The sequence below is a fragment of the Sinocyclocheilus grahami genome, unplaced genomic scaffold, assembly GCF_001515645.1.
Source record: "Sinocyclocheilus grahami isolate Dianchi unplaced genomic scaffold, SAMN03320097.WGS_v1.1 scaffold603.1, whole genome shotgun sequence".
Classification (NCBI taxonomy): Eukaryota; Metazoa; Chordata; class Actinopteri; order Cypriniformes; family Cyprinidae; genus Sinocyclocheilus; species Sinocyclocheilus grahami.
The window spans coordinates 262,200-288,731 of NW_015505782.1; the positions used below are offsets into that span (position 1 = coordinate 262,200).

Consider the following 26,532-nt stretch of genomic DNA (forward strand, 5'->3'; position numbering starts at 1 on the left):
TTTTTTTTATTTTTAACCCCCCCCCCCCCCACATTCTTGCCTTAAATCATTTAAGTACCAACTGTGTTTCTCCTACAATTCTTTAGATTAAATAAAAATAAGACATTTGTTGTCACAGTTAGAGTACAGACGCATCAAATGAATAATAATTAGATTTTGGGAGGATCTGATGAGAAATGTTTGAGCTCATATTGAGATCTTGGCAAATCTGAGCATCTTCTGAGATTTCCTATGAAACTCTGGAGACACATGATTCAGGAGAAACATCTGAGAAGCTAAAGTCTTCAGGAAAAAGTCTCAGTTTACTCTGTAATATCGGCGCTCTCATGAATGATCTCTGACTTCCGTGAAAGCATTAAATCAGTCTGTTGTAAATGAACATTATCGAGGCTGGAGGAAAACGTCCACTCGTTGGGCCTCGTTTTAACTGGGCAATTCCGGATGGAGGCGGAAGGTGGATGTAGGTGTGTAAAACTATTCCGGTATGTGAATTTAAACATCCTCCCACTGAAAGGTGAGGCGTACAGACCTTGCGTAACACAGCAGGAAGGACAAAACATGCTAGCTTCACTTTGTGTAATTTTATCCACTGCTAGGAGATACTGTTATCTAAAAACATATATCTTACTTTTTGAATTTTTAGGTTTTGATGAGAAACATCATACAAAGACTTTAGTGAACAATAATGCAAATGAGTATTTGAATCAGAGTTCTGAAAAAATAATGAATCGATTCAACATGCAAACACATGCAATGAACAGCGACAAGCATGATTAATTGAATGAACAATTGAATCAGAGTATTGAATCAATAAATCAATTCACCACACAGAGACTTAAAGTAAACAATGTGAATGAATAATTAAATAATTGAAGGAATAATTGCATCAGAACATTGAATCAATGAATCAATTCACCACACACAGACTTCAGTGAACAATAAAACTAAAATGACTGAATAATTGAATCAGCATTTTGAATCAATTAATCAATTCACAACACAGTGACTTCAGTGAATAATAGTGCAAATTAGTATTTGAATCAGTGTTGTGAATCAATCAATTCACTACACTGAGACTTCAGTGAACAATGATGTGAAAGAATAATTGAATCAGAGGTTTGAATCAATTAATCAGTTGACAACAGCGACTTCAAGTGAACAATGATGTGAAAGAATAATTGAATCAGAGCTTTGAATCAATTAATCAGTTGACAACAGTGACTTCAAGTGAACAATGGTACAAATGCATCTTTGAGTAAGAGCTTTGAATCTATAAATTGATTCACAAAACGGAATTCAGTCAACAATGGTGCAAATGAGTCTTTGAATCAGCATTTTGAATCAATGAATCAATTCACCACACAGAGACTTCAGTGAACAATGATGCAACTGAACCTTTGAATCAGTGTTCTGAATCAATTAATCAATCAGTGAACAATGGTGCGAATGAGTCTTTAAGACTCAATGAATCAATTCACAACACAGAGACGGAGGTGAACAATGATGTGAATTCATCTTTGAATCAGAGTTTTGAAACAATTCATTGAAATGGACAGTTCGAACATAATAATGAAAATGAAAATATTGAACAAATGAAGATACTATTCAATCATCTCTATCTCAACCCTCTCAAATTCATGTCTAAACATATATGCTTTTTTAGGAAATGTACTAGCCAAATAAAAATAATATTAATGTACATTCACAATGTTGCAAATGAGGCAAAAACATTGAGAATATATTGTGAATATTCAATATATCTTTCAGCACTAAATGCTGAAAAGTTCTGGCAGACCATGTTAAGTCTTTTCCTTAATTTAGCTCAGATTAAACTGCAGCCTGATGAAAAATGAGATCAGATATCTGTTCATTAAAGTCAGATTTGATCAGACTTTCTTTGTACATCATGATCTGTGTCTTCAGAAAGGTCATACAAAAGAGGAAGATTATGCTTTCATCGATGCAAAATCACACATTTCTCAAAGACCCTCCTTAATCATCACACTTCTGAGAAATAACAGTCTGTGCAACAGCTTTGTTATGTGCAAATAATAGGACACAATCATCTCTGACCAAACACTTCACACTTAAAGGAATGAACATCCTGTCACTATTTAGCTCAAACATGCATGAAAAATAATTATTTTACTTCACACAGTAAACAAAATCTGAGTCTTGAGTGACATGAAGGTGGAGTTTTCATTTCCAGGTTAATTATTCCTTTATGGAAGCTCTGAATTCTCATGCAGTGCAATTCTGAACTTGTAAAAGGACCACTAAAGTGTTTTTCACATTTCCTCATGGCCTCAGAGACTTTAATTGGAAAGAGTTTCCTCATTAGTGGAAAATTCCGGATGCTCTGCATGAGAATGAGGCGCAGTGTTGCCAAGTCCGTGATATTCCTGCGGAATTGGGCTACTTTAACACTGTTGCCGCAGGTTGTTTTTCATGTTCGCGGGTTGAATCGACCCCAGTAACGTGATATTTAGCCCGTGGAATTAATTTTACCAGGGGACCCCTCGAAACGCAATTGGGATAGTTTTGAGTAGCAATTGGGTGGGGGTTTTTTTTGTGCAAAAACCTGGCAACCCTGATGAGGCGTCTGGTTTATGCAAATGCTTCATTAGCATACACAGACTCTGACAGCAAACACAGGCTTAATTTCACAAATGAAACAATCATTGCTGGAGCGAGACATTGTGCTTTCTCTGTCATTAGATTAATTGTTTAATAACAGAGTAAAGCCTCGCCGCGTGATCGATATGAGCTTTTTAAATGGGATGCTATTGTTAATGTGTCACGAGACAGAAAAGCTCCAGCATTAATCCTTCCTTTTTATTCAAACTCCATTCAAACCGAGAGCCGGAGGGGTTTGTTTGTTTGCGAGCGATCGGAGGCCAAGAACATGCGAGGAAGACAAATTCAAAGAGATTTTGCACCTCAAATAAATGAAAAATCACAATTAAGATATTCTCAGAGAAAGAATATCGCAGATCCCAGGATCCCAGAAATCTCACATTTGCCTCAGATGAATACAGAATCTGATCTGAGTGTATTAAAAGTCAGAGATGTCACATTTCTCATCAGACCTTGCTAGTAAATTTCACAAACAATATAAAGAAATGGCAAACAACATTGATTTAAAGGTGACATTTTAAGTAGAAAGACTGAAATTGTATATTGTTGTAAAACGTAGGCTACTCCAATAACATTTTTTTCACAGTGCATGAAGTCTCCTGATAGCAACCTGTGAGCAATAACATTATCATGGACATCATGTGATCACATCCTTGAATTTCTTGTGCATCTTTTCATTACAAACACTGATATGGCCCAACATATTATGATCCCAACCACATAGAAATACAATAAACTCGATTTCTCTGGAGTGCATGAATCGCATATGAACAACGGTTTTATTGCATGTAATCACACTGCAATCTGTGTCCCGAAACACATGATGAAGGTTACAGAAGGAATCAACAAAGCATCGTCTCAGCAATGGCTCAACTGTCTCTCGGCCTGTATTAATATTTATAGAACAGGCAAACGTACTTCCACAATCTGCAGGGACGTTCAAAGGCACATCTACGCTTCCAGACTCACATAAAAATAATGAAATGTGAACATGTCCGGGTCTGGGTGCAATACAAACGACATGCGACGCGCAGCGCTGCCAAAGCAGATATTCATCTTCTGCACCCCAGACTCCAAGAGGATATTAAATATATAATAATAAATGCCCTGAACATACAGTACGTATAAGAATGGGTTATTCGAGGAAGCCATTACAAAAAGGAGATTTTAAAGGAATAGTTCATCCAGAAACTTAAATTGGCTGAAAATGTCCTCACGCTCAGGCCATCCAAGATGTAGATGAATTTGTTTCTTCATCAGATTTGGAGAAATGTAGCATTGCATCACTTGCTCACCAATGGATCCTCTGCAGTGAATGGGTGCCGTCAGAATTAGAGTCCAAACTGCTGATAAAAACATCACAAGTATTCCACACCACTCCAGTCCATCAGTTAACCGTGTAAAGTGAAAAGATGCGTGTTTGTAAGAAACAAAGTCATCGGATGCCCATTTTCCACATGTTGAGATGATTCTTTAGGGTCTTAATGAAAAGTCTGTAACATACTTTGGTTAAAATTTCTCAATGGTAGTGTAAAAACACCTTTTTTACCCGGTCAAAAACAGCTCTTTTCAGATCAAGCCGTTTTTGTCATTTTCCTTTAAATGTTAATGAGCTCTGCTGCCCCCGCCCCTCTCTTCCGAGCTGCTCTTAGAGAGACTGTTTACTTTAGCCGCATTCATCGTGAAACTTGCTAATTAGCACATTATTAGGAAAGGCGATTTGCAAAGATTCATTATAAAACATTATACTCAGTTCTTCTGTAGATGAGGCTGGATCATGAATGATTAGCGCGAACATAGACGCATTTATGTAGATCGGGGGAGCATTCTCTTCAGAAATGAACGAAATCCACTGTGTCTTCAGCGGCTCAGATGTCGAGAGTAAATGAGGACTGCGAGATCGGCTCGATTTGAGAAAGAGGTAAACATTTAACCAGATAACAAAAAAAACACTGAGTGGATTTGTATCATTATAGGGTGGTTGTGTACACACACTGCCAACACACATTTCAGTTCAAACTACTTGTAAAAGTGCATGTAGCATCCTATGACCCCTTTAAGGTGTTTTTAACTTTAAACTGTTGCTTCCAGCTAAAATAAAATAGACTCCTCTATCCATAATAACGCTTCCTCCAGTGAAAAATTCATCTCATCTGAATCAGGAGAGAAATATGCACAGATCAAGCACTGTTTACAAGCCAAAACGGTTCTAAACAATGTGGGTGTGGGTGGATTTTGATGTGAGAGACAACATGAGAATGATTTTTTTACAGGAAGCAGCATGATTCCGGATAATGGACTCATATTTGAGCTATTTTAAAGTTAAAAACATCTTGATGGATTTTGTTTCTCACAAACACGCAGCCTTTCACGTCACAAGATGTTAACTGATGGACTGGAGTGCTGTGGATCACTTGTGGATTATTGTGGTGTTTTTATCAGCTGTTTGGACTCGCATTCTGACGGCACCCATTCACATCCATTGGTGAGCAAGTGATGTAATGCTAAATTTCTCCAAATCTGATGATTAAACAAACTCTTCTACATCTTGGATTGCCTGAGGGTGAGTAAATTCTCATCGAATTTAAATTTTTGTCAACTATTTCCAAATTAATTATAAAATAAAAACAGTATGTAACATTGAATTAAACGTGAAATGCATAAGTAGAATGACTGAAATAGTATTCTCTTCTAAAACACACTTGACTACTTCGAGAGAAATTTTTTTTTTTTTTACAGTGCATGTGGCTTGTATTTTCGTTTAGCAAAAGCTCTGATCAAAACAGTGAATGTCTCTAATAGCAAGGACACAGTAAGACGCATTAACACTGGAATAATAACTGAGCTTAAAGCTTTGAGTATGAGGTTTGAATACTGGAATAAACTGACTTAAAACTCCAAACCGGACCGGATAATGGACTCATATTTGAGCTATTTTAAAGTTAAAAACATCTTGATGGATTTTGTTTCTCACAAACACGCAGCCTTTCACGTCACAAGATGTTAACTGATGGACTGGAGTGCTGTGGATCACTTGTGGATTATTGTGGTGTTTTTATCAGCTGTTTGGACTCGCATTCTGACGGCACCCATTCACATCCATTGGTGAGCAAGTGATGTAATGCTAAATTTCTCCAAATCTGATGATTAAACAAACTCTTCTACATCTTGGATTGCCTGAGGGTGAGTAAATTCTCATCGAATTTAAATTTTTGTCAACTATTTCCAAATTAATTATAAAAAAACAGTATATAACATTGAATTAAACGTGAAATGCATAAGTAGAATGACTGAAATAGTATTCTCTTCTAAAACACACTTGACTACTTCGAGAGAAAATTTTTTTTTTTTTACAGTGCATGTGGCTTGTATTTTCGTTTAGCAAAAGCTCTGATCAAAACAGTGAATGTCTCTAATAGCAAGGACACAGTAAGACGCATTAACACTGGAATAATAACTGAGCTTAAAGCTTTGAGTATGAGGTTTGAATACTGGAATAAACTGACTTAAAACTCCAAACCGGAGATGGTAGATTTACCTGACACTTTTTGTAAGGACTGTAATGCCTAAGGATTCGTCTGTCCCTGCAAGGACGTGTCGACCTGTCAATGCTTTCACAACTTAAAAAAAAATTCCCTGAATCGCTCGGGTTTTTGAGTGCTTTTGTTTCTTAAATATTCGCCCTTGGGAGTTATTATGAATTTTGAGCTCATCTTAAATTAGATGCCGTTTGATTTAGTTTCATTTGAAGAACGGAACACAAGTACTGAAACATCACAGCACCTCAAGACATTTTTCATCATTATTCTCATAATCCTCACATATTTACAAGGTTGAAAATGCAATAGCATTGAAGGTGATGAATATGCATCAATTGATTAAGGAATATAAATATATCTATGGAAGACTGGGAAGATGTGACCTGTAATATGATAATGAATACTGGGTTTTCTGTTGCAATAAACCAAATGTGAGAACATTTCAAAACCGAGAACATTTTAAAAGCAAGTATTATTTGCATAAAAATGCATGCACAAGCACACTTTACAAACAAAACATTTGACAAAAACTATTGTGACACTGTGACTCATACATCCACTTGCTGTTGATGCTTTGCTATCCAATACTACGGTTTCAGACTTTATTTGAGCATTTAAGCATCATTGAGGTATTATTAGTTTTTATGCATGCTTTGAATTAGTTTTTATAATTTTGCATTTTAACTTCAGTAAAAAAAAAACTACTTTTGTAATGTTTTGGCGTATTTATTTTTTGTTTTATTTTTAATGTCTATTTAGATTTTATAAATTTTATTTTAGTTTTACTTTGTATAATAGTTTGTGAAATAAGGAGTGTTGAAGCTGAAGATGCAGCTATATATACATATATAATTACAGTATATATATATATAATTTAAGTTAAAGTTTATTTTATTTCAAGTACTTAAAAGTTCTTTATGGTTTTAATTTGTTAACTATCTGTTTTAAAGCTTTTTTTATAGCTTGCAAATTGATTACAAATCATTAAATCCACTTGAAATCTTTACAATTATTCCTTAAGCACAACATCCTCCAACAGATCCGAACGTGTTTTCCTCTCAGAAATGTGAATCATTTTAGCAGCTCACCATAAGGCTCAACTTGTCACAGTTTAAACCGCCTTTAAAATAGATCCAATTTGTGGTTCCGTTTTAGACACAGCGTGATGATAATAGGCATCCACACTTCAGATGAAAAAGGACAACAGATGCCAGTGTCAGAGATTTGATGGTGCTTTTCACTGAACCCGTGACAAACCGTGTTTTGTCTCCCTTCAAACGCTTTTGTTTTCATTTCAGTCCTCTCAAATTTGGCCTCTTGTCAGACTTCGGCCCTTGTTTTATTCATGACCCTCTACTTTGCATCTCAGCGCCAGAGAATTGCCACTGGATGCAAATTTGACACCATGCATGCTTTTTTTTCACCTAAAAGATAAATAAATATTACTGCATGTGGTTTTGATGATATTGTTGGCTTTGTATGTTGGTTAAATTTTAATGAATGTATAATTAATCAAATGTTAATACTTCAGTGTGGAAAAACACATGCACCTTACTGTCAATCTCTTAAAATGCCTTAAAAAGAAGCACAATTTAGCTGTCTCAAGCCTCAGACGTGCATCTTAAAATACCCCCTATGTAGGCAGCTCGCTGAGTTTTGGAACAGAGCCGAAAAAATAGTCTATGTATACCAGGAATAGTGTAAATGAATCTTTTATTTCATTTTCTCTACATCATGCGTTTACAATGAGATGTACCATTGGTCCTCCTCCAGTTTTACGTCTTCAAGGTATGCCACTTTTTTGAGCAGAAGTCACAAAAAAAAAAATTTTACACAAAGATGAATTACCTTAAAAAAACAAAACAAATAAATGTAACTAACAAAGGAAGAAATGCATGCCGCAACTCTCCTCTAGTTTTTATTTCCAATAAAAGCCCTTTCACATGATTCGCGTTTGGTTCCCCAATGCATCAAAAACAATGCGGCGAAGCATCAAACTACAGTGTTAATCCGCGTCCTGAGCAGGAGCAATACGTTTCCAACAGTAAGTAGTTTTTCTGTCCTCAGTGAATGCAGAAATGCTGTGCAATGGGACACAATCACAAGCATTATATATCATATTTGATGTCAATTTGATGCAGAAATAGAAACCAATTAATCAAGAAAATGTCCAAAAATTTGCATTTGGTTTGGACAAAACCTCACATTTACATGTTAAAGATGGTTAACCTGGTTAGGACACAGCTGTGCCACATTCTGTGTTCAAGCAATCTTACCACTTGATTTTGACCTTTCTAAACAACAACACGCATTTATTTCCCAAAGATATGCATCCAGTGTGAAAATCAAAACTAGATGGAAGATAGACTGATGTGCATATCTGGTTCTGGAACGTCAAATGCATATCATGCCATTCAGAGAAAAAGTTAGATGTATCTTTGTTTTGATTCTCCAATGTATCTAAGCAAACGGAAGGACTTTAGGTTCTATTATAAGATATTTTCACTATTTTCACACTTTTTGTAACCTTGTCAAATTGCCCTTCAGTGACACAATCTGCAATGCTTTTCACGTGGAGGCCAAAACTTCACACAGCATTGAAGCCGTGACACGAATCATGTGAAAAGGCCAGGAAGAACAACATCACGTAGCAATGCCACTTTAAAAGACCTCTAGTAAGTTGCTAACTTTATTCGTTTTTCCCCTTTGTGCAGTAAAGACGAATTCCGTTTGAGGCCTAGTAGACTCGAGTTAGGTGACACCGAACAAAACGTTTCAAAGCAAAGTTATCGGTAGCTGGAAGAATGAGAGACTTATAGACGAGTATTTCAGGCACTTAGAAAATCTCTCCCCCGTGTCCTTGGCTACAGCGTGCTTCACTGTGGAGTCTGCATTGAGAAACAGCTTTCTTTCCCAGCACAATACAGCGTGTAGAACAACCGCAGTTAGACAAGGCAAAAGACTAGATAAGTACATTCAAACATGATTCTTTAAAGGGATTTCAGGTACCTTCCTATGCAAATGACAAGCTCTTTATCTACAGTGAAGTCGGGCTCTTCTCAAGTTCTCCTAATGTTTCTGATGAACCGATGTTGAAGCCACGATCAAAAGTCATTATTATTCCAACCTTGGAATTTAATTACCGTTTAAAAGTTTTTTTTGTTTTTTTTTTAAAAAGCACTTCACTGGATACACAATGATGAAGTTACAATAAAGAAACGACACTCATTCCACTCACAAAACTACCATAGTATTTCCAATTTGTGGATATGGTACTAACAATATTTTGATGACAATTTTATCCCAATAATCAATGCTTTATATTTTACATTGGGTCCCCCAATCTTGGATATATGGTTGCATACCATGTTTTTTAGACACTACCATGGTACTGAAAACTACCACAGTATTTCTAATTTGTGCTCATGGTACTAATTTATTCTGATGAGCTTTTTTTTTTCTCCAATGATCAATGCTTTACATTTAGTCCCCTAATCTTGAATATATATATATATATATATGGTTGCATCCATCATAATACCATGATTTTTGCACACTGCCATGGTATTAAAACTGCTGTACCATAGTCTTTCCACTTTTTGGACATTTAAGGATACTAACATTCACTGATTGGCATTTCCCCCCCAATGATCAATGCATTACATTTTACATTTTGTCCCCCAATCTTGAATATGTATGGTTGCATCCATAAAACTGCCATGTTTTTCTGGACACTACTATGGTATAAAAACTACAATAGTATTTCCAATATGTGGACATGGTTGTAATATATTCTGATTGGCAGTATTTTTTCCAATGATCAGTTCTTTAAATTTTACATTGGGCCCCCCAATCCTGAATATATATGGTTGCATCCCATGTTTTTTTAGACACTACCATGGTATTGAAAACTACCAGAGTATTTCCAATTTGTGCACATGGTACTAATTTATTCTGATTAGCAATTTTTTTCCCCAATGATCAATGCTTTACATTTAGTCCCCCAATCTTGAATATGGTTGCATCCATAATACTATCATATTTTTTGGTTGTAATATATCCTGATTGGCAGTATTTTTTCCAATGATCAGTTCTTTAAATTTTACATTGGGCCCCCCAATCCTGAATATATATGGTTGCATCCCATGTTTTTTAGACACTAGTATGGTATCAAAACTACCATAATATTTCTAATTTGTGGACACGGTACTAATATTCTGATGGGCAATTTTTTCCCCCAATGATCAATGCTTTACATTTTATCCACAATCTGGAGATATATATATATATATATATATATCCATCATACAACTAGCATGGTATTCAAATCTATCATAGCATTTCCAATTTGTGGACATGGTACTAATATATTCGGATTGGCTATATTTTTCCCAATGATCAATGCTTTAAATGTAACATTTGGTTCCCCAATCTTGAATATTAATGGTTGCATCCATTATAATACCATGTTTTTTGGACACAACCATGGACACTACTATAGTATTTCCAATTTGTGGACATGGTACTAACATATTCTGAATGCCATTTTTTCCCCAATGACCAATGTTTTAAATTTTACATTTGATTCCCCAATTTTGAATAGAAATACGTTGGTTGCATCCATCATAATACCATTTGTTTTGGACGCCACCACAGTACGAATAGCTTTTGGACATGGTAATCATGGAAATACCACAGTATCTTTGGATCAAGTGAATGCAATGATACATGAAAGCCATCTGAAACTTACTATATCATGGTACCACCACAATCCGTTTTCATAAGGTCTCTGATTTCTTCCAGAACTTGTTCCCAGCATCCTGTTTTCCATTTCCTCTCTTCTCCTGCCGGCTTTCTATCCTCTAGCTCACAGCGGGGCTTTGCTTTGCTGGACTCGGCAGTCAGCCGTAAGAATGAGGCCAGTAACAGAGTGACAGCTGTAATTTTCTGCTCGCGACCGGCACAAATTACTGTGCACACACAATAATATCACTGAGCGCCAATGGCCCTACCACCACAGCGCAAGGGGAAGCTGAAGTTCCTCGTCCAGGATGTATATTTTCTCTCCTGGACATCAAATGTTAAGCGAGAGTTTGGTTTCAGGGATGTAACCTTACGTTTACGAAAACACACTGGCCGTCTCGTAGATTACACATGACTAACACAGGGCTTGGGAGCCTCTTTTTAAGCACGGTGAGTTACGACATCGACAAAGAGCCTCACATGTAACGTTACCGACAAAAGACTCGGATGGAGGTATCAACTATGTTCCTCGACTACGGTTCCGAGAATCACGTGACAAGCACCACACCAGCACTGCTGTGCTCTACGACTCAACGATTCACGATTGAATGTGCACGAGTTTTAACGCGAAAACAAAATGAAAACCTAAAAATGCACAGGATCACAATAATGGATTCAGAATGTTGGAAGAAATGTCCTGTCGCTTCGCTAATAAAGGGTACGGCACGCCTTTTAAAGGTCGTAAAATTATTCACGATTGTAGCTAATGTGCACATGCCTGGATTATCGTTTGTCTTACAAAACTTGGTAGCATCAAAACATCGTAGGGTTTTACAAATCATTGGAGTCTATCAACATTTGCACCTGAGATTTGATTTCTCAAAATACCTGTACTGGTCATTAGCGACGCTTAATGATTGACGATCTGTTCCGACTGTCTAGTTAAAATAGAAAATTACTCGTGTCAATGTGCCTGAAGACAAGTTCTCGCTCTAAAGGTGGGCTTGGACCACGTTTAAAGGACAACTTTGCGATTGTTTTAATGCCACCTGGACATCACGTTTAAAAGACTCTCTTGCTCTCTCGTAAGGACAAAGGGTTGGAAATGTATCACAAATTGTTCTAAATACATACTCAGAAACAGGAAAGCACATCGGAAAAAGAGAAGACAGGTGTAGTACGCTAGACGACATTAACGATTCGCGTCAGATTAATCAACATCCTGGTTTAAGGCCCGTTCATGCTAAGAACGATAACTATTACGATAACCATATTAACATCCACACCAACAGACAATAACGTTCTGACGATAACGCTGCCGTTTCATAATCTGCTGCTTTGAATCCTCAAGCTCTTTAAAGTCAGATGAATTCTGATTCCCTGTAGATGTTTTTATCATTTACCACCTGGAAAACATTGTTCTAAAAGTAATTGCAATAGTGCTGTCAAACGATTAATCGCTATTTATATTAAATTTTTATTTACATAATATATGTGTGTGTACTGTGTATATCTATTATGTATATATAAATACACACACATACAGCATATATTTTGAGAATATTTACATGTATGTACATGTATATATTTATATTCATATAATTTATATATCATATATAAATATATTTAATATATAAACATAACATATTTTTCTTAATATATACATGTATGTGTGTGTGTATATATATATATATATATAATAAATATACACAGTACACACACATATACTAAGTAAATAAAAAACTTTTATTTTAGATGCGATTAATCGCGATTAATCATTTGACAGCACTAGATTGCAACAATATACTGTTATCATTGTAGCTGTGGTGTGAACTTCCGAATTCTCTTATAGTTATCGTTATATTTATCATCCTTGGTATGAACGGGCCTTTAGTCTCTGGGATCGTGCGATCTTCGTAACGTCACACGACCGTGCTGATGTCCTCTGGTTCGTCCGGTTTCTTGGGCTTGCTGGGAAGCGATTTCAGGTACTCAAGGTGTCGTCTCGCGTCTTCCTGGTTCTGCCGTACATAGTACACAACGTAAGAGATAACCATCGCGAACCAGCCGAACATGGTCACCAACATGGCGTAGTCGGTGGTCCGCTTGGCCAGGTTGCACAAGTCCGCGTCCACGGCCAGGAACGGCTGGCCCTCCTGGTCCCTCAGCTCTGAACTACGGCACAGCACGCGCGTGGCAGCCTCATGGTTGTGCGCCATGCCACCCAGCGCCTGCTGCAGGGCGCAGTCGCAATGCCAAGGGTTGTTGTCCACCATCACACGTGCCTTCAGCCGTGCGAACGCGTCCTTGTGCACACTAGTGATCCGGTTGTGCGAAAGGTCCAGCACTTCCAGAGAGCCCTCCAATCCGACGAACGCCCCCTCGCCGAGGGTTTCCACAGCATTATGGGAGAGATTGAGCCTCCGAAGCATCCTCAAGCCATGAAATATGCGATCGGGCACTAGAGATATGTGGTTTCGGTCCAGCTGCAGCAACTGGGTGTCTGGCGGGACGTCGGGCGGGATCTCCTTCAAGCGTGACAGACTACAGGTGACGTTGAGGCCGTGCGGAGGGCTTTCGGAGCGCTGGCAGGTGCAACCCTTGGGACAGGTGCTGGCAGACGGAAAGCACAGGACCATGAGCACCAGGCTCTGCAGCAGCAGACACATGGGGATGGAGCGCGAAAGCCACAGGTCCAACGGCGTCATGCTGACAGGCAGTCAACATACTGGACGCCCGGGCCGTTCACGGGAGCCCCATAATGGGACCGCGCGTCATCACCAAGAGCCGTGGGTCTCGTCAACTCTCATCGTCTGTTTGAGCCATTTTGAGAATATTTACATGTATGTACATGTATATATTTATATTCATATAATTTATATATCATATATAAATATATTTAATATATAAACATAACATATTTTTCTTAATATATACATGTATGTGTGTGTGTATATATATATATATATAATAAATATACACAGTACACACACATATACTAAGTAAATAAAAACTTTTATTTTAGATGCGATTAATCGCGATTAATCATTTGACAGCACTAGATTGCAACAATATACTGTTATCATTGTAGCTGTGGTGTGAACTTCCGAATTCTCTTATAGTTATCGTTATATTTATCATCCTTGGTATGAACGGGCCTTTAGTCTCTGGGATCGTGCGATCTTCGTAACGTCACACGACCGTGCTGATGTCCTCTGGTTCGTCCGGTTTCTTGGGCTTGCTGGGAAGCGATTTCAGGTACTCAAGGTGTCGTCTCGCGTCTTCCTGGTTCTGCCGTACATAGTACACAACGTAAGAGATAACCATCGCGAACCAGCCGAACATGGTCACCAACATGGCGTAGTCGGTGGTCCGCTTGGCCAGGTTGCACAAGTCCGCGTCCACGGCCAGGAACGGCTGGCCCTCCTGGTCCCTCAGCTCTGAACTACGGCACAGCACGCGCGTGGCAGCCTCATGGTTGTGCGCCATGCCACCCAGCGCCTGCTGCAGGGCGCAGTCGCAATGCCAAGGGTTGTTGTCCACCATCACACGTGCCTTCAGCCGTGCGAACGCGTCCTTGTGCACACTAGTGATCCGGTTGTGCGAAAGGTCCAGCACTTCCAGAGAGCCCTCCAATCCGACGAACGCCCCCTCGCCGAGGGTTTCCACAGCATTATGGGAGAGATTGAGCCTCCGAAGCATCCTCAAGCCATGAAATATGCGATCGGGCACTAGAGATATGTGGTTTCGGTCCAGCTGCAGCAACTGGGTGTCTGGCGGGACGTCGGGCGGGATCTCCTTCAAGCGTGACAGACTACAGGTGACGTTGAGGCCGTGCGGAGGGCTTTCGGAGCGCTGGCAGGTGCAACCCTTGGGACAGGTGCTGGCAGACGGAAAGCACAGGACCATGAGCACCAGGCTCTGCAGCAGCAGACACATGGGGATGGAGCGCGAAAGCCACAGGTCCAACGGCGTCATGCTGACAGGCAGTCAACATACTCGACGCCCGGGCCGTTCACGGTAGCCCCATAGCAGGACCGCGTCATCACCAAGAGCTGTGGGTCTCGTCAACTCTCATCGTATGTGTGAGCCTGCGGAGAGAGAAGACACAGTGAACGCATACACTAACAAGTCAACGAGTTAATTTATGGGTGGGAATGACACCTCTCCTCCATCACCTCTCGAAAAGAATGTGCCACTGAACACAGGGAACATACAGACCTCAGAGAGGCTTGTCAGAAAAACTGACATCAGTGTAACACTAAGCGCTATGTGGCTTACTCAAGTCTAAGCAAAATCTATTGACAGCTCCGTCAATGGATAATGTAAGTACATTTTCTGTTTATGTTTTAGTGAATGTAGTAAATATACAAAAAATTATAATTTGCTTATATCAGGAAATTGGTGCACATCTGAGTTATAATTATTACATTTTATATAGGCTGCATTTATTTGATCATGACGAAAAGTAATATTGTGAAATATTACTACAATTTAAAAGAATTGTGTTCTATTCAAATATATTTTCAAATGTAAATGTGCTGCTGAAGAAACATTTGAAAATAGCTTCGCTTACACGTTTTTTTTTCAGGTTTTTTTGGATTAATAGAAAATTAAAAAGAACAGAATTTTTTAAAAATAGAAATCTTTTGTAACATTACAAAACATCTTTAGTGTCATTTTTGATCAATTTAATGTGTCTTTGCTGAAATAAATTCTGAACTAATTTCGTTAAACACACACACAGCCTATATATTATTATATTATTAATATTATATAAAATCTGCATTATTTTGGTCACCCTGTAAATATTGGGCATTGACAACCCATATTGTTCAATCACTAGTATTTACAGTAATTAGGGCCCGAGCACCGATGGTGTGAGGACCTTATTGGAATTGCTCCGTTTCTTCTTCTTCGTCGTCGTCTTCTTCTCCAATGTGAATCGCATTTTTGAAGGCCTAAACATGCTTCAAAACTCGTTAAACTTTGCACACGCGTCAGAACTGACGAAAATGTACATCTGATATGGGTTTCAGAAGTGGGTGTGGCAAAATGGCTCTATAGCGCTACCTGTACGCCTCGAGCTAAAAGTCTCTTGGCACAAAATCCAAAACCTAACAGGAAGTCAGTTATTTTGAATTTCCTGTACGATTCTTGTGCAGTTTTTTGCATTTTCAGGCCTCGTACTTTGACGAACTCTTCCTACAGTTTCAATTGGATCATCTTCATTTGGTGAGGATTATCTTAAAGGGTCATATGATGTTGCTAAAAAGAACATTCTTTTGTGTATTTGGTGTAATGAAATGTGTTTATGCGGTTTAAAGTAAAAAAAACACATTATTTTCCACATACTGTACATTATTGTTTCTCCTCTATGCCCCGCCTTTCTGAAACGCGTCGATTTTTACAAAGCTCATCGGTCTGAAAAAGCGAGGTGTGCTGTGATTGGCCAGCTATCCGGCTGGAGCGACGAGACAAAAACATAAAACCCATTACAAACGAGGCATTTGTTGCATCCAGCGGGGACATAATTACTGATTATAATGACTTATACTGTCTTTTTACACGTTGCATTGCATCGTGCCACGTAAACATAAAACTCTGTCTGCATTTGTGATCAGAGAAATGACAAACAACAAGCGCTACTCTACACTGCCCAAAACTTGCGTTTGAATTGTCAGTGGCAAATTCTTTAAATATAAAAAACGTACTTACAGTCTCTGAGTCAGAGAACAGCCGGCATTGTAGTCTACTCTCCCAGGATCAGGAAATTGTCCTCCATAAAATGTGCTGGACACATCCGAATATTTGGGTTGACGTGTTCTGGAACAGTGTTGTAAATACAACTTAACCACTGATTTCTAGTCGTGTCCATTTTTGGAAGGCCAAACAAAGTAGTTTCGCTTTCACAACGAAACACACAGCGTCACACATGGCGGGCTAGAGTGAGCGGAGGCCGGCTTGAGTGTGCAGCGGCCGGTGGGCTTGTGGCAACCACATGTGACGACCCCGGGCTGGACTCTGCTTCGTCCACGGTGAAAGCCGATCCGGCGATCCACAGCACTAAGTTGATGTATTTCCTCAGCGACCAGCACGGATCAGCTCTAGGCATGATGAAGCGGATATCGTCCTCTTTTGGAAGACCAAACAAAGTAGTTTCGCTTTTACAATGAAACACACAGCGTCTTTACGACACTGCGGCGGAAACAACAAAACTACAGCGAGAATAAAAGTTACGCCTTCTTTCTTTGCGTGAACATTTGGGCGGCGTTATGCAAATCTTCCCACATAGTGAGGTAGACATGTGGGGGCGTGTTAGAACGAGCCGTTTTAGGTAGGTGTGGTTGACTCTTAACTTTTATAAAGAATATCTCTTTGGATTTGAGACTTTAGTCTTTGCAACTTTACAGATCTTCTTTATGCACCAAGAGCTTGTAACACTCCAAAGAGAAAGGAAAAATTGAAATCGCATCATATGACCCCTTTAACACATCTTAAGGCCAATATTCTGTTATAATCATACCGCCACCTGCTGGTAACAGGAAATTACTTGTTTTATACTAACTTAAACATGCAATGTTCAATCTGCACCAAATTTCACAGATTTGATAAAAGTCCTAGTCTGTAGACATCTACATGCCAACATTCATTCATTCTTTAATATATATTTTTTTTATTAAAACCTATGTGATTTCATGTATGATTTGACAAACAGGACATAAATGCAGACAGAATGTATACAGTGGGCCTATAACAGAACATACATAATTACTTGTGCATTCAGTAATCATCACTAAAACCTCGTACTTTTTTATGAAACTACATGCATGCAAAAATGACAAATTCACAGACCGTTTTAGACGCATTTAGTGTCAACTTCAACACCCTTGTTGTTGTGTCTGATAGATATTCCTCTGATTGTACAAATAAATTACATCATTGGATAGTTAGGCCTATATATATATATATATATATATATATCATTTCCATCCTTAAATAGCTTGAGTGTAGTTATCTATGGGATAATTTACAGCCATTATTACAGCATTATTGCAAAATAAACCCCCTCAGATTAACACAAGACCCACCAATGATCACCCCGTTAGGGTTTATTTATTAAACAAAAATATTTTACCACTCAATAGACCAATAAGCGAACAACTCAAATCCCAGACAGCTTGACTGCAGTTTAAATACTTTAAATTAAGCAACTAGTCAGGCAAACTAAGCAGCATCATGAAGGCACTCATTGAGACATTATAGAAACACAGTTAAGGTCACCTAACATAAACGGGTTGTATTTCAGGCGGGGAGGGAGAGCTATAATTAACACACAGTAACACGGAGCACATGCCGCTCACGTACATACAGTACATGACGCCAATCACGGATTGATGTAAACAACTGAAAGGTGAGAGATAAAAGCAGCTGGAAGTCGGTGTCACCTGCACATTTCTGAGCGTGCTGCATTTAGCGCACGGAAATATCAGCGGACTGATTTAGCGGAGCAAAAACATCCTGGTTTACAGAGGCATGCACATCTGGACCTTTTGTTTGTATCATGCATGTGAAGCGGTTTCTAATTTTAGAGCTGAAAGACAAATGCAGATAAATCAATAGTGATGTAAAGATAAGTATCCCAGGAGTCCTGACATGACTGTTCACTAGAGCTGAGTCGAGTGTGTGTGTGTGTTGCCTGAGGCTCTTGAGGGCCAGTGTGGACTGACTGAATGACTCTCAGGCCCCTGTCCAGCTGATGTAATGCGTGGATATGCCACATGGGATATATGATGGCAGATCTCATGCGTTTTGGTGCAAACTATTACAACTGACAGGCCATCACAGAAAATGAGAGAGAAAAAAACGTGTCACTCATAAACGGTCAACAACAAAATACTCTGTGAATTGAGATGAATTCTAGATGAATCCCACATGCAATTAAATCCAGGAGGTAAATACAAATAGATGATATTATGACACATCTCTCTGGAATGATTCTGATTGGTCAATCATGGCTTTCAGCTGTCAAATCAAATGCATAAGTGCCTGCCCACTTTATCAGTTCAGGAAGGTTTTTTTTTCACTCATTTTCCCCTTAAGGGTTAAAAAAGGTCTTGGTTGAAGCATTATGAGCCTTTAACAATCCAACCAGCTCATAGCTGATTCACAACCTTACAAACTTTAATTTGAAGCAAAAAGTGTCTGAAAATCAGGTAAAAAGACAAGACTGTGTACTTAACGGCTTCAATGAGGAAAAGAACTACAATTCCATGAACCCTTAAGAAAATTAACCATGGATTTACTACAAAAAAAAACACGGTTATTCTAGTTAAACTATGGTAACTCCAAATTAATCACTACACTAACTATAGTTTAACCATGGTATTAGTAGTAAAACTGTAGTTACACAAATGATAATCAATCGCCGAAAAAACAATGGTTACTACACTTTCACTATAATAAAACCATGATTAATTATCGTAAGGGAAGCATTGCAAATGATGTAATCGGATTAAAATCAATGGAGGAATATAAAGCTATTCCTTTAAAGAATTATTTCATTTACGTTTATTGCAAAATATTCATATGTATATAAATATTTGAGTATTTTGAAAGCATAGCAAGACCAATTAGATCACATCAATCTCGTTCCCTGCTGGCTTTTTGGCAGGATTTCCACACCGCAACTCTCTGATTGGTGGAATTTTCTCTACAGCATCATGGGTAATGTAGTTTTTCACCACAAATTCAGCTGTTAAAACACAATAATTTAAAAAATACGTTGAAATAAGCAGACGGCTTCAACAAAAGCACATATCATTAAAAATTAACAACCTCTGAGCTCAGTACATCTGTCTTTACAGGTTTATGAGTTATCGTTAAAAAATAAATTGCTCTATGGAGAAAATGAATGGAATTTTTACTTCCAGAACCCGACTATCGCACTATATTCCTGATTGATGACTGTTGCCCATGGCAACAAAGCATAAAAGACCACTCATCCAGGAATCTGATGCTTCCAATAAAGCTGTGCTCTGGGGCTGTCAAAATGGCTGAAAAACTCAATTTTAATTTTGTACTTAAATATTATCAATATTCAAATTATATTCAAATTTAAAAGGCATAATTTCAGTTAGGGGGAAAAAAGCTTTTGCTTCTCTCCTGAGGCCACAAGAGGGCGCATCGAACAAAATATTATGCACGTTTCTTCAAAGCATAATAAAATAACATGACTATCTTTGAAAAAAGTGCATAATGTTTAAACTAATGTTTATAAACCTTATATAATTAAAGTTGCTTAAACAAATAGAAACAAAACAGCATCATGCATGAATGTACTTTCTTCATTTAAAAACTTGAGATGCAGTCGGATGGGGAAAAACCGCCATCATTTTTTATTTTGCATAGCTTTCTAAACATGCGGCTCTCTTGTGCGAGACGCGAGTGCAACGGTGATAGATGTCCCTCTAGAAAATGGGATAAATATGCGTTCAGTGTGAATGGCTTGGTTTCGGTTTTGATGTAAACAACATCATCTCTGCATCGATGTTCTCTTTTTCTGCAATATTTTGAATGAACAACGTAGCAGCGCCACATCTAGTGGGTTCAACTGGATAGACTAACAAAAACATTAAAATGCAATGACACATCGTCGCATTTCGTGCGCCACTGATAATACTGCCTGACACACACCTAAAATTTAAATGCAACGTTTTTGCATTCGAATGTGGATTTTTATTTTAAATTCGACGAATATTCGAAATTCAATATGTTTTTTTTGGAAAGCCCTACTGTGCTCATATTCTAAGTAGTAATCTAATATAATAATTTCCTCTCAAATCAATAATCCATGTCTATTTGTTTATATTTACCTGCCTCACGTCAGGGTCCTGATCACACTGTCTGGGTTTATTCTGCCAGTATGATGTGCTGATTGTATATTATCCCTTACTTATGAACCATCTGGGCTCTCTACCATCATTTGTTGTTTAAACATGAAACTGAAGTTTCTTATGGAGAAACATTTTTAGTTTGACATGACTCCTCTGCATGAATGAATCTGATAGTTTGAGGCTTACGGCCTGTGATCACCTTATAAGAAAGCTGTACAAGACCTTAAACCAAGCAGAGCTTATTTTTTAGTTTATTGATATGACAAAAAAATAATAAAACTAGCAGCTATTAAATGCCAGTTGTGGGATATCACGTAGGCGACAATATATGTTAAAGTCATGTTAAAGGGTATACATAATGCGATTCACACTTTTTACTACTAAAATATGATTATATTCAAATATAAATAGATTTCATTTTAATCTATTTGTATTTTAATATAATCATATTTTACATTAAAATTACATTTACTGACAAATTGCCAAAAAAATATGCAACTTAATATAAATGAACAGTTACCGTAAAGGTGACTCACATTTTACTACTAAAATAAGATTAAAAATATATTGAAATGTGATTATTAAAATTACATATGGTTAAACTACCCAAACAAATGTACATAATTTATTATAAATATACAGTTATAGTAAAGGAAATCCATGTGGTGATTCAAATATTTTACTATTAAAACAATTACATTAAAATAACAAATGTATTCAAATATTATTAGTTTAAACACTTTACATAATTTAATTTAATATAAATAAGGAAAATAATGTGGTGGTTCATGCTTTTAAAATATGATTATATTACTAAAATATGATTATGTTCAAATAAAAATGCATTAAAATTAAAATTACATATATTGTTAAACTACAAAAATGTATATTATTTTGCGATGTATTACACACACACACGTATATATATATATATAGTAGTGTATTATTATATTATTAAATATAATTAATTATTTAATAATTTTCGCTTTTTCACATTAAGTTACAGCTAACCAAATTACTGTAGAATTACTGTAGAAATAGTATTTATTTTTCTATTCAAATGACCAGTAAGAAAGGGGGGGGGGGGGGGTAAGAAGACTTAAATGATTGTTGAAGTCTGTCATTTTACCCACTAAGGCCCAGTTTTTTTTTTTTTAAAGAAATCAATGCATTAAAAAATTATTCACCATAAGACCAATAACATGTATTTAGAAAATTAGTAGGGTGACTTGAGTTCATGCCGACTTTAAACATTTAAAACATCTATGCAAGATGCAAAGTATTAATATTGCATGTAATTTGCTTCCGGGGAGCATCTATTTTCTTCTAAGGATGTGTAGATATTTATTAGATACTGGTTAAGAATGACATAAATTACAGATGCTGTCGGCATTACAAGAATGAGTGCATACATACTCCTCATGAATGGAAGAGTCATAATGAGACGGACATCAGGTTTTAATCTTAAAACACATTGATCCAGATTAACAGGCAGAGCTTGGAGCTAGGTCACAGCTCTAAGAAAGCCAAACAGATTGTAAAGCTTTTACCGTCATTACCATTGCCATCATCGTAACACATTAAAGTTCATAATGTGAAGATTATGGAGCCCGGGGAAAGAAAACATAATGGCTCTCTTGTGCTCGCAATGATTCATTCATTCAATACAGCTTTGAATCAGTGCGAAAACTATGTTTGGCTGATATTTTATTCAACTTCCACATAAACAAGCAACGTCTGGTGGAGAAATTGAGACTTAAATGATTGTTGAAGTCTGTCATTTTACCCACTAAGGCCCAGTTTTTTTTTTTTTAAAGAAATCAATGCATTAAAAAATTATTCACCATAAGACCAATAACATGTATTTAGAAAATTAGTAGGGTGACTTGAGTTCATGCCGACTTTAAACATTTAAAACATCTATGCAAGATGCAAAGTATTAATATTGCATGTAATTTGCTTCCGGGGAGCATCTATTTTCTTCTAAGGATGTGTAGATATTTATTAGATACTGGTTAAGAATGACATAAATTACAGATGCTGTCGGCATTACAAGAATGAGTGCATACATACTCCTCATGAATGGAAGAGTCATAATGAGACGGACATCAGGTTTTAATCTTAAAACACATTGATCCAGATTAACAGGCAGAGCTTGGAGCTAGGTCACAGCTCTAAGAAAGCCAAACAGATTGTAAAGCTTTTACCGTCATTACCATTGCCATCATCGTAACACATTAAAGTTCATAATGTGAAGATTATGGAGCCCGGGGAAAGAAAACATAATGGCTCTCTTGTGCTCGCAATGATTCATTCATTCAATACAGCTTTGAATCAGTGCGAAAACTATGTTTGGCTGATATTTTATTCAACTTCCACATAAACAAGCAACGTCTGGTGGAGAAATTGTACAGATATTTCTGCATGCAACACATACTTCTCATTGGATTTGAGGGAAGTATTAAAACAGCACAAAAATCTAATTTAGTGTTTATTGCTCAGTCCAAAGAGCAGATTTGAATCTGACTTTGAAGGCGTCTAGTGTCAAATATAATAACAATCCCATCAGATATGAGCAGCATCTGAGCTTTGATCCAATGCATTATCCCTGATTTAATCCTAGTGGCTCTAGCATGAAATCTGACCCTTATGGTGTGATCACATGGAACATCACCTTCTTCCAGCAATTTCACAAGCAGACAGCATCTCAAAGGCATGTCGAAATCAAAAAAGCTAAGTGCTGAAAATAACTTTTCTCGACTTGTAAAGCAGCGAAGAGCTATCTTACAGATCACAGCTGAGGATCTCCACACCCTAGTGAACGTGAAGCATGATTGCATTCAAAAAGCATGATTATTTTAGTTCCATTATGAGATGAATCAATAACTGCAAATAAGTTGCTCGTGCATGGCTGGTTTAGATAAATCAGACATGCCAGCTGCACTGCAAATCCAAAAGGCACAATAAACGCATATCAATGACCTGTCAATTGCTATTCAATAGGTGCATTATTATTTGAAACGGTGCAATAATTCACTCACATACAAACACCAGCTGACGCACGTACAATAAGCTCATTAGCTACCATGTAGTTCTCAGCATGCAAAATGCATATGTGACAGAGACGAATGCATGTCAGTCTTTATCATGCGTGTTTATGTGTGGCTGAGCAACAGGCGACATGCGTTCGTCTCTTACCTGCGACAGAAACACTCATCGATCGCCGCATCCGTGACTCTCGCATCCTCTGGGAATCATTCAAACATATGATGTGACGCTCTCGCTCGTTATTTCACGTGAGCGCTCACATATTTGGAGATCGTTGGCTGATGTTCGTGGCAGAAGCCACGGGAGTTAACTGGGAGGGGTTCGATCGCGCCGTGGTAGTGGCGTCCGAATCGCGAGCGAATGGTTCTTTTGAACCGATTCATCTGAGTGATTCAATCGAGCCGATTCGCAGCGTTTACACATCACAGTCTTTTGGAGGAACAAAATTGTTAAGAAGATGCTTCTGAAATCGTAAAAGAATCCACATGATCACTGTTATTCATGTTTTGGGTCTTGGTGGCTAATGAAACACCTGTTTGCACGAGTTCAAGATAGATTTTCCAAGAGGGACATTATTGTTAATGTTTTAGACGCTAAAATGAGCATAATAATAACCACACGACATTTGACACATCTAAACTCCCCGCTAAAAAATTACATTGTTACAACAATAATAAAACGTCAAATGGACACGTTTTGAGACTTGTTTAAGCGCACAGGTACTCTGACGACTCAGAAGTGGTGATACCATGGTAAAGTCATTTCATGTGAGAGATTTGGATGTCGAGAAAAGCAATATATAAATGTAATTATTATTATTGTCATTATTACTAATGTTATGTAATTTAATATGATTCAGTTACTTTCAGTGTTGGGGTAACGCATTACAGGCGTTATCAGATTACTTTTTTCAAGTAACTAGTAAAGTAACGCATTACTTTTTAATTTACAAGAGAATATCTGAGTTACTTTTTCAGATAAGTAATGCAAGTTACTTTTTTTCAGTGTATTGACTGACAGCTCTGCTGTCCCCATGTTGAGAGAAATCAGATGTTACTGTAGTTCTAAAATAAATATGAATATGCATTAATTCATCTCACTCACACAAAAAACAACAACACAGATTCAGTATTCCTCAAAATGAATAAAAATAAGGCAACACAGAATATGACGCAAACCTGCAATAATTAAATGTTAAACAACACAAATATCCTTTATGTATTTAATCCCATTCTATTAACCAATGTCTTTGCTTCTGAGCTTCGATGATCCAGTTCAAGCGTACTAATAAGCACAAAATACTCCAGACAACATTTGTGTCTTTGTTTATTGCTGAAGTGTGTTGAAATGTCTTCTTCTGCATTCTACTGTACGGACGTAACTTTACTCTCCCTTCAGCCTGAGGCTTATTCATTTCACTTTTGGTGTGAAAAGGCTTTTATATTTGCCAAAAATAGAACTTTTTTATTTTAAAAACAAACCAGCAAGCCCTGTCCAGATTTAAAAAAGTAACGCAAAAGTAACGTAATGCATTACGGTCCATAAAAAGTAACTAAGTACCGTAATTAGTTACTTTTTTATGGAGTAACGCAATATTGTAATGCATTACTTTTAAAAGTAACTTTCCCCAACACTGGTTACTTTAACATACCTAGAGAGTATCAAATGATTAGCCTACACTCCTAAAAATAAAGGTTTCAAAAGGGTGTTTTTGCAGCGATGCCATAGAAGAACCATTTTTTGGTAACCCCAAAGAACCTTTCAGTGAACAGTCCCTCAAAGAACATTTAAAAAATCTAAAGAACCTTTTCTGCATTTGAAAGGATGTTCAAGGTTCTTCATATAGAACCGTTGATGCCATTAAAGAACCTTTATTTTTAAGTGTATTTACATGGCACTTTAATATGACTATAGTTCAAGTCAGTTTCTGTGTAGACAAAACCCTTAAAATGTTGACAAACAAAACAAAAAAATCCATTGAATATTTTAACCATTATTACGCAGGACAAAAGATTCAGTTCGTTGAATACACGTTGATCACTGGGGCATGTTGTCACACTGAATCCTGATCTAACCTATTTAGGCGTTTCAGCAGAACTTTACATTAAAATAAGCTGATGCCATTATTGTACCATGTTACCTCCATGGGACTTTTTTATAAAAGCTGTTTTTCAACATGCGTTATTGCACATGAACAGCAGTTTATTGTTACTATTTTTTAGGAAATTTGAGCTGAAACCAAGTAACTCAGCATAGGGGTTCAAATCTGAATAACTAAATGACTGAAGCTTCAAACTCTCTCAACGACTGACACACGAGCCGTCATGAATGTGGCCTTGAAGAGGTTTTTAACCTCAGGATACTCCACGTTGACCCTGCACTGTGTGTCAGCATCAGCTAAATGGCACATTAGTGATTTGAAACCACTCATGATCAACCATAATCGCTTCAGCTCCGCGGTTCAGTAACTGTTTTGATAGTTTTACTGTAAATACCAGCAAGCGGCGTGTTTAATGCACGAGGAGCTGTCTCAGTACTCATTCAATGTCAGCACGCCGTGCAAACCCAACAATTAGCCGCGCTGTTCTTGACAAACACTGTCTGTCTGCGATAAAGCCAGCTCATCCGAGAAACTTGCATTGCACCAAATATCAATCACTGTTGCCAAT

General features: G+C 37.5%; 2 protein-coding genes across 2 annotated transcripts; both read right to left on the reverse strand.

Moving 5' to 3' along the window:
• Positions 1 to 12,747: 12,747 nt before the first annotated feature.
• LOC107557453 (leucine-rich repeat-containing protein 3B) lies at positions 12,748 to 13,710 on the reverse strand. Its single transcript, XM_016240870.1, has one exon. It carries the CDS (start codon positions 13,625 to 13,627, stop codon positions 12,842 to 12,844), a length of 786 nt encoding a protein of 261 aa, XP_016096356.1. The 5' UTR covers positions 13,628 to 13,710; the 3' UTR covers positions 12,748 to 12,841.
• Positions 13,711 to 14,017: 307 nt separating this feature from the next.
• LOC107557454 (leucine-rich repeat-containing protein 3B) lies at positions 14,018 to 24,193 on the reverse strand. The gene is made up of 2 exons (XM_016240871.1): positions 24,014 to 24,193; positions 14,018 to 15,010 (listed from the first exon to the last, which is right to left on the reverse strand). The coding sequence occupies exon 2, from the start codon at positions 14,895 to 14,897 to the stop codon at positions 14,112 to 14,114; it is 786 nt and encodes a 261-aa protein (XP_016096357.1). The 5' UTR covers positions 14,898 to 15,010; positions 24,014 to 24,193; the 3' UTR covers positions 14,018 to 14,111.
• Positions 24,194 to 26,532: the final 2,339 nt, after the last annotated feature.